At 47.9% G+C, this 9,786-nt stretch overlaps 1 protein-coding gene across 1 annotated transcript in view; it reads right to left on the bottom strand.

Moving 5' to 3' along the window:
* ABCC12 (ATP binding cassette subfamily C member 12) overlaps positions 311–9,786 on the bottom strand; it is a 93,400-nt gene continuing 83,924 nt past the window's right edge. The window contains exons 27-31 of the mRNA XM_021094234.1: positions 9,617–9,776; positions 8,210–8,288; positions 7,085–7,198; positions 4,835–4,999; positions 311–4,733 (exon numbers count right to left, since the gene is read on the bottom strand). Coding sequence (XP_020949893.1) covers positions 4,641–4,733; positions 4,835–4,999; positions 7,085–7,198; positions 8,210–8,288; positions 9,617–9,776 — 611 coding nt within the window. The 3' untranslated portion in view covers positions 311–4,640. The remainder of the gene's footprint in view (positions 4,734–4,834; positions 5,000–7,084; positions 7,199–8,209; positions 8,289–9,616; positions 9,777–9,786) is intronic.

Below are 9,786 nucleotides of genomic sequence, written 5' to 3'. Positions count from 1 at the left end.
GTCACAAACCAGCCACTCAGTGTCACAAGCAAGGGCTTGTGCTCCGTCCATCTGTCCACCTCTCCACGTCCTCCTGGTCCCAAGGCAACTGCACACGCCAGGCAATGGAAGAGAATATTTTCCAGAATCCACCCCCACACCTCAGCTGACCTCCCACTCAGTCTCACTGGCCTGAATTGCGTTACCCACCAATACCTAAACCAGGAGTCAGCAAGCTTTTTCTGTAAAGCGTCAGGGTTGTTTGGTTGCAACCATCCAATTCTGCCAAAAAGCAGCCATAGGTAACGCATTAACCAATGAGAATGGTTGACTTCCAATAAACTTTATTCACAAAAACAGGTAGCCTGGATTTGGCCTATGGCCATGTTTGCCCATCTTTGCTCTAGATCAGCTGGTCTGAAACATGTCACAGGCAATTTGTGATTAATTTACAATGTTTATAAGTGGTTCATGCTCATCTCTGCTGACATCAAACAGAGAATATATGAGAAGTTCTAATTTATAACATTGAACATATGATCACCCAATAGACAGGAAAATTAGCAGAAAACAGCAAAACTGCGGCACCAAATAAAATGAGAATCGAATTTCAAAGACATTCTTATATCCTAAGGAGCATCAAAGCAGACACTAAGGAAAGACTCAGAACTCAGTTAAACCTTGTTCGACTTTACAAAGTTAACGTCTCCAAAAATGTTTAGTTACATTTAGGGTTCGCTATAATCCCTTTGGAAGTCCAAATGCCACTCTTTATAAACTATTTTCATATCTCCTTTTTATTTTTCCTGTATTGAAATTCAAGACTGAAAAGAACCTTAGCACTCAGTCCAAACCCCCAAATTTTACAAATGAGGGACAGGAGGCTCAGAGAGGGCAAGCTACTTTCCCTAGGTCACACAGCCACTCAGTGCCAAAATTAAGACCCAAACCCAGGCTGTGGTGGGTTGTAATGTTGTTCAGAATATCCGCTGCCCCTCCCAAGAGGTGGATTATACAACTCCCTACAGGGACAAGCTTGACCATGGGCCTTGAGATGCCCCTCCCGTAAGGTAGAGTACATACCCCACACCTCCCTGTTGAACTCAGCAGTGGCCGCGTGACTTGTTGAAATGTGGTGAAGAGGCATGTGGCACTTCTGATCCCTCTGCCAGCCTGGGCTGCAGAGTGAGGAAGATAAACAGCCCAGGCACAACCGACCCAGGATGGTCTTGTCACGTGAACAGGAAATAAACCACTGAGATGTGAGGCTGTTTGTTACCACAGCATAACTGAGCCCAATCCTGACCAATACATGGGCTTTGCAACTCAGAACACTGGGTTCTGTCTCACCCGAAGGGTCTCAGGTTTGCAGCAGTCCTTCGTGGGACTGAGGAGCACACACTTTGGTGTCTGCCTACCTGGATTCAGATCTCAGTAGCTGGGTGATGTTGGTCCAGTGACTCTCAGTGCCACGGTTTTTCTCATCAGTAATATAAAGATAACGCTGGTACCTTCTCCTCAGGGATGTGGTGAGGATTCAATGAGCTAAGCCTGTGTTTTGAGGACTACTCACTTCACTGCACTTTGCTTTATCGCATTTCACAGATACTCTGTTTTTTACAAAGGGTTGCAGCCACCTTGCATCGAGCAAGTCTGTTGATGCCATTTGTCCAACAACATTTGCTTGCTTCTTGTCTCTGTCACATTTCGATAATTCTCATAACATTTCAAACTTTTCACGACTGTATTTGTTACAATGATCTGTGATGAGTGATTTTTAATGTTACTGTGATTCACTGAAAGCTTAGATGCTGGTTAGCATTTTTTAGCAGTGAGTATGTTTTAACTAAGACAGGTGCTATTGTACACTTAATGGACTATAGGATAATACGAATATAACTTTTTTTTGGCCACACCCACAGCACGTGGAAGTTCCCAGGCCAGGGATCAAACCTGTGCCGTAGTTGTGGCCTGTGCCACAGCAGCTGCAGTACCGGCTCCTTAACCCACTGTGTCACAAGGGAACTTGCAGTGCAAAATACAACTTTAATGTGCACCAGGAAACCAAAAAATTACGTGATGCGCTTTGTTGCTGTGGTCTGGAACCAAACCTGCAATATCTTTAGGATGAATGAGTCTGTACTGGCTAAACATTGGTTATTATTATTCAACATACTTTCTCCCTGGCTGACATTTCATCGACAGTTAAAGAGTGGGAGGGGAGGGCACTGGGACTGTTCCATGCCAGTGCACAGGCAAACAGGAGGCTTCCCTCCTGCTGTGTGCCTTGCTGACAACCATCGCTGCCCCTGCTACAGGCCAGGGGAAGGGGCACGAGGGGCTCTAGGGAGGGGTAAGGAGCAGGACCCTAGAGTCAGACTGGTTCGGGCTCAAATCCTGCCTCTGTTCCTTGTGGTACATCTATAGCTAAGTTACTAACCTCAGTGAGCCCTGGTTTCCACCTCTGGAAAATAGGAATAATAAAAGTGTCCATCTCATGGGGTGAACATTCAATGAAACTATTCATGTAAAAATGCTTATCATAGTACTTGGCACGTTGCAGGGGCTCACCAGATATCAGGGTGGGTATTCTCTCCTGGATGGGACCAGCCAAAGGGAGCATGGGCAGGAATGAGTGATAGAAGGTGATTCACCCATCAGTGCATCTCAATGAGCCACAGGGATATTTGCAGCCTTAGCCCCCTAGAAACACCCCGCTGAAATCATAGGCTGATTGTCCAGGTGGTAGGGGAGGTAGGAAATAAAGGATCCGCCCCCATTACATGGCTGGCACGGATTCCCAGAGCCAGCACAGACTCCCTCCCAGGGGAGTCACTGGACATCCATCAGGATGAAGCTGCACTCAGCCCAAGGTGGCTGCTCCACAGCCCCATGGATAGGCATTTGATCAACGTTACATCCTGTGATGGGAGAAGGCTAGGTCGGAAGAGTGGCCCTTCACAGGGAGCTCTGAATTTGGCATGGAGCTGCCTGTGATAGAGACCCCTTACTCACTGCCTTTTCAAACACATCCCTCTTTCTATGCTGATGGCACAGTCACTGCCCAGCTGCCTTACCTTGGGCCTTAGCACCTGCCAGACAGGGAGCACCACCTGCAGCCAGCCTTGCCTGCTTCACCTCTGGTCCTGCAAACACCTGCTGGGGCCTGGCCAGAGAAGAGCTGGAGAATCATTTGTTGGAAGCAAACCCCATAAGCCCAGCCTTTGAGATGCTAGCTGATGGCTTGTCTGCCCTAAACCTCGGCCTCTCCAGACTAAACCCTTTAACATGCACATGTACCCTGGGGGAGGAGGATGGGAGTCTCTGCCAGGATAAGTTCATCTTGGCATCATGCACTCATGTCGTTATTTCTTTTTGTGGAAGTTCCCAGGCCAGGGATCGAACCTGAGGCACAGCAGCAACCCGAGCCACTACAGTGACAATTCCAGATCCTTAACCCACCTCACCATCAGGGTGTTCTAGAGTTCTATGTGCCAGGCTTGCCCTCCTCCAAGTTTGGAAGGACAGAGTGAAGTGTGGGACCAGAACTAAGAAGGGGAGGGGACAAGAGCTTCATGGCCATTGCTGCCCTGGGCCACATCTAGAGAAGAGCCTGGGATCCAGGAGAGGAGTCCAGGAAACCTCCCTGAACCATCAATAGTGCCTTCAATCCTACAAGGAATGAGAAACAGCCGCACTGTGACAAACCCTGCCCAAGAGCCCTCTGAATTTTCTACTTTTTCCCCAAATGTCACCATGAATTAGCAGCAGTCACTCCTGGGCTGCTGGGACTATGTCTTTACTGCCTCCTCATAGCAAACTTGAGATGGGAAAGACAGCCTTTTATTTGGGAAACACTGTGGGGGTTTATTACTGAGTCAATGGAGAGCATGACGAAGATCTGTGAGAGGAAACAGTACAGAAATTGGAATATCTTCAGCAAAATAATTGCAAGGCAACATTTCAGGGTAGTTTAATTTCCTACTGCATTTTAATGACTAATATAGAAGATATAAAAATGTCATTTTTAGAAAAATGCCAACGTTTTGTTTTCCTGGTTATTCTAATAGATCAAATGGGACATACGATATGATTTTTTAAAATTTTTTTTCACCAAACACTGTAATCAATCTTCCATGCTACAAGATCTGTGTCGTTATTGCTTGTCACCCACTCAAAATAGATGTGAATAGGAGTTAAGCGGAAAGAAAACTCTGTTCTTTTCCTTTCCGATAACAAGGCAGAAAACCTTTACAAAGGTCCATCCTTGGGCATTTTTCTCATTCCATTTGACCAGTTTTTTACTGAAAGTTACAACGTCTCCAGTCCCAGGCACTGGGGTGGTACTGATGAGGACACACAAGGGACCCTTGGGGTTTTAGGAGGGGAGGGCAGTTTTTTAATCCACTAGGTTCCTCTGCCTCTGTTCATCACCCAGAACCTGGCACAAGCCCTCCAAGTGAGGTCAGGAAGCACATGCTGGGTGAGGCAGGGAAGCAACTCCACCCCAGCTCAGCCTGTGTTTCAGGCATGAGAGGATGGTAGACCAGGGCTGCCCCCTGAGATGACAGTCCCTCCCCTGGCAGGCGCATCTGACTCATCTTACGCCACCTCCTCTTCCACTAACATCAGCTGTAGTGGTCCCCACCACGTGGGGCCCTTCATAGTCGGACTTTGTTTTCTGCTGCTAGTAACATCGAAAACGCAGAATCTGGCTTCTCAGCAAGGACTTCAGGCTTGTCAAACTCAACCACCTGAAAATCAGAGAAGAAGAGCTGAAATGGTCAGAACATATCCACCCACCCTAGAGCCCAAGCCGCTGAAGCCTTTGGAGAGGTGAGGCTAACTTCTGCACCTTCCCGTTTTCCATGACCAGAACGTGGTCACAGTTGAGGACTGTGTTGAGGCGGTGGGCAATGGTCAACACAGTACAGTCTTTGAAGGCGTCTTTGATGGTGCTCTGAACAAGAGTGTCAGTCTTAGAGTCCATGGAGGCCGTGGCTTCATCAAGGAGAATGATCTATCAAGGAAGGAACATTGTGAAAGACACACCAAGCCAAAGCTGTACCTGGAGGAAAACTTATAGTCTTAGCTCAACTTATTTAAAAAGAAGGCTGAAGGAGTTCCCATCGTGGCGCAGTGGTTAACAAATCTGACTAGGAACCATGAGGTTACGGGTGCCATCCCTGGCCTTGCTCAGTGGGTTAAGGATCCGGCATTGCTGTGAGCTGTGGTATAGGTTGCAGACGCAGCTCGGATCCTGCACTGCCATGGCTATGGCGTAGGCCAGCGGCTACAGCTCTGATTGGACCCCTAGCCTGGGAATCTCCATATGCCACAGGAAGCGGTCCTAGAAAACGCAAAAAGACAAAGAAAAAAAAAAAGGGCTGAAAAACGACGAGCTAGAATCCATCTCAAAAAGTTGCAAAAATAACAAGAGAATAAAAGTCATACCACATCACCTTCACCTTCTTCAGAAGGACTTCCTGGAGAAATAAGGCTGTATACATATATATATATATATATATATATATATATATATATATATATATATTTTTTTTTTTTTTTTTCCAGAGCCACACCTGCAGCATAAGAAGTTCCTGGGCTAGGGGTCGAACTGGAGCCCTAGCTGCCAGTCACATCCACAGCAAGGTGGCTCCAAGCCACATCTTCGACCTACACCACAGCTCATGGCAACACCAGATTCTTAACCCACTGAGCGAAGCCAGGGATCCTCATGTTACTAATTGGATTCGTTTCCATTGCACCATGACTGGAACTCCAAGCTTGTATACTCTTTATTCCTCTTTTTATAAATGGTTTGTTCTAATCCTACAAACTGATAAGAAGAAATGCCCCGGTCTTTATCTACTGCATTAACATGAGTCAGTGTGAGGTATAATAACAGCACTCTTATTAATTTCCTGTTGCTGCCATAACAATTTAGCACAAAATAGAGGCTCACAACAACACAAATTTATCATCTTATAGTTTCGGAGGTCAGAAGTACCAAAGTCAAGGTATTGCTAGGACTGCATTTCTTTTGCAGGCTCAAGAGGAGAAATGGTTTTCTTGCCTCTTCCAGCTTCTAGAGGCTGCCTGCATTCCTGGCCTGCGGCCCCTTCCTGGCATCACTCTAACCTGCAGGTCCATCATCATATCGCCTTCTTTCTTTCTGTCGTGCCCCCTTTTCTAAAGATTTGTGTAATTATACTGAGCCCACCTGGATAATCCAGCATAATCTCCCCATCTCAAGAGACTGACTTAATCACATGTGCAAAGCCCCCTTTTCACAGGTAAGGTAACATGTTCACAGATTCCAGGTAGCAGGACATAGGCATTTGGGCGGGGTGGGGTGGGGTGGGGGGCGACATTTTTCTGCCTACCGCAGTCCCCGGTTGCAAGTCAGAGGGCTGGAGCTCAGCTCTAACTCTGTTTGAACTTGGCAAAGTTATTTAATTTCCCCCAGGCTCCATTTCTCTGTCTATAAAAGGGGTGAATATGAAATGCCAAGACAACACAGACCAACTCAGCAGTGAGCTGCACTACAGCTCACAGCTTCATGCTGGCTCCCTGCCCTGCCCTTAGCACATCTAGGGAGCACACACAATTGTTTACACTTCAATCAGGGTTCGGAGAAAGGTTTCTAGAGCAACAGCGCTCCCTTCCTTGGCATCAGGAAGCAAAGATGGCTAAGTCACTAAGAAAATATTCGTATGGAATGTTACAGTCCTCATATTCTGAAGGCCTTCTTTAGTATCCTGGGGACTGTTTATCGGGCCTGAGGACTGTTCAGGGACAAAAGGAAAAAGCTGAGAGGATGATTTCTCAAACCCAAACCACTTAGGAGAACAGCGAGAAGACAAAGCAAGCACTCCCAGGGAAAGGCCCAGGGGTAGCAGGTGCTATTGCTGTAAATGGCTGTTATTTTTCAATTTTTACGTAACCTCCCAACTTTGCCTTAAGAAAAAGCGATCGGTTTTTAAACAGCTCAATGGCTCTCTCGTTGCTCAAAGACAAACACGTGGCTCTGTCTCCTGGATTGAGCGGCGCTGCAGGAAATATTACAAATATGACCAACCCATTTTCCGTGCTGTTTGCTTACTTTTGAATTACGGAGAAGCGCTCGGGCCATGCAAAGCAGCTGACGTTCCCCCACTGAGAAGTTTTCTCCATTTTCTGTGACTTCTGCCTGTAATTTTTCTGGGAGTTTCATTATCTACAAAACATAGAGAATGCCGTATTTGTGCCGAGGATCTATAAAATCGTCCTGCAGTGTCTATATTGATGGCCCCCTTCTCTTGCATTTATCAGCTGGCTTTATGTTCCTGCAGAAAAGAAAGCGCAAAACAACGATTATTTCAATGTTGCAAATGGGCACCAGGGAAAGACCAAGGAGTAGGCGGCCATTAATAATTTAAAATCACAGTGTGATTCACAGAACCCTGGAGACGACCCACCAAAAGAGTACAAATGTAGCACACATAGCTCCAGAGAAACACAAACACGTGTAAATAAATGGCTTTCAGGGTCCCTACGTCCATGGCCAAAGCTGAGATGGGAAGAGAGAGTTTTCTGGCCATCCAGGAAAGGTAAGACAGTGTCTGATTTATGCAGCATGATAAGTCGGAGTGGCTTTGCGAGATGCTTGCCCTGATACCGAGCCCTGGGTGGGAAAAAAAAAAGAAAAAGAAAAACTCCCTCTGGGCTGCAGATGTGGCTACACTCACCTGCTGATCCCAGCTGCGGGTCTTATGGGACAGAGCCCCGTCTCATGCAGATGATGGTTCATTCCTAGAGGCTGCCATGCCCCCTCCCCTTCCCAGGGCTTATCCGTTTCAATCAGCAAATGAGGCTGCTGGCAGAGCAGCAGGGCACTCATCTGTCCGGAGTCAGACGGACCTGGGGCCAAGCCTCCCTTCTGCCACTAGGGTGTTGCTTCCCGGAGTCTTATTTTCTGCATCTCTAAAAGTGGGGGCAGGGGTACCAACCTCAGAGGGTTCGTGATCAGGACCCACCAAGATAATACACAGAAAGCTCTTAACTGTATCACTGCAGTGGCCTGATAAATAGCATCTATAGTTACTTTTAATAAGGAGCAAATAAGGATTGTATTCTACTGACATAGGTGGTGCCAACAAACAATGGACCAGATTTCAACCTGGGCCAGGTAACTGAGGCACTGGTGATGCTGGAAACGGGCTCCCCCTGCACAGCCCCAGAGACCTACTGTGTCTCTCATGAATGTTCTCTCCAGAACCTGCCAGAGCACCTCATCGCTGTGACTCTCAAAGGGATCCAAGTTGTACCTGCAATGAAGGAAAGGAGAGGGAGCTGAATCTCCGAGAATGAGACGCCAGGAGACCGTGTTGCCCACAGCACGTGGGGGAGAGCGGGAGGCGGTGTGTGACAACGCCACGGCAACAACAGCTGTGCGTAGCCCAGGACGATGGTCCATGAAATACCATCTTCAGGCTGAGAGATCAAAGACCCAGGACTCTGGGCTTGGAGCAGAGATCACGCGGGGGCGGGGACGGGGCAGGGGGAGGACCAGCCCTGCCAATAGACAGTGCCAAGGCAGGCACTCAGGCATGGCATTTGGTTCTCCCTGTGGCTGTGTGCAGCAGAGTGGCTCTGACCTTATGCAGAGTCTTGGCAGAGACAGAAGGAGCAAGCAGTTCCATCTGTCCCTGCATTCGCTGTGTCTTCAGAGGCAAGAATCTATCTGCAGCTCCAGGGCCTTGCAGAAAGTGAGCGTCTCATAGGCAAGGTGTGAGTCTAGCACTTCAAGACCTGGAATGGACGTTTCGAAGGACTCTAAATGCAGCCCCCACTACTTCATCTGGTGCTCCACGGGGGAAATGTCCCTCTCGTTAGAGGGGCAGCCACTGCACTGGGCTAAGTGAGAACCTGTGGGGTTCCCCTCATGCCTTGACAACAGATCTTGAGTCTTGGCAACACTGCTGTTCTCGTGCTTGAGCAGCTTTTGTTCACTCCTTATCGGGAGTGAACTGACGTACTTCCCAAAGGATGGCTGCACGTATAGAACAACCATCTACTTTATTGTGCAAAGTGGGGTGGTTTTGGGGAGTGAGTGCTGCTAAACCTGATAGGATGCTGGGACGGAGGCACAAACCGGGGCTTCTCCAGGGCCAGGGGATGTCTGCTCCCCTGCACAACAGCATCTTGTTTATTTGTAGTGCAGTTTCTAAAATACAAGTGATGGAGTTCCCGTCGTGGCTCAGTGGTTAATGAACCCCACTACTATCCATGAGGACATGGGTTCGATCCCCAGCCTCGCTCAGTGGGTTAGGGATCTGGTGTTGCTGTGGCTGTGTAGGCCGGCAGCCACAGCTCTGATTTGACCCCTAGCCTGGGAACGTCCATGTGCTGTGGGTGTGACCCTAAAAAGACCAAAAAAAAAATAAATAAATAAATAAAATAAAATAATAAAATACAAGCAATGTTTGGGATCCTAGTTCTAGGCTCTTCCCAAGACGTGTGAACCCCTCAGGGTGCAGCTCCTATCAGAGGTAACCGCTTCAGGCCAGCCACGACGTGGGCACTTCACAAAGCTCTAGCCGGTCTGAATTCACTAATCCAAAAATAGGGAGGCACAACAATCAAAAACAGCTACCTTACTGTACCTACAAACAGGACAGGATCCTGGGGGATCACAGTCAGCTTGGTTCTGAGGTCTTCCAAACCAACAGTGCAGATATCCACGCCGTCGATGAGGATGGCGCCCCCTGCAGGCTCCACCAGACGAAACAAGGCCATTCCTAATGACGATTTTCCTGGGAACAA

The sequence above is a fragment of the Sus scrofa genome, chromosome 6 (assembly GCF_000003025.6).
Source record: "Sus scrofa isolate TJ Tabasco breed Duroc chromosome 6, Sscrofa11.1, whole genome shotgun sequence".
Lineage (NCBI taxonomy): Eukaryota > Metazoa > Chordata > Mammalia > Artiodactyla > Suidae > Sus > Sus scrofa.
The sequence above is the reverse complement of the archived record's forward strand: the minus strand, read 5'-3'. Positions and strand labels throughout refer to the sequence as shown.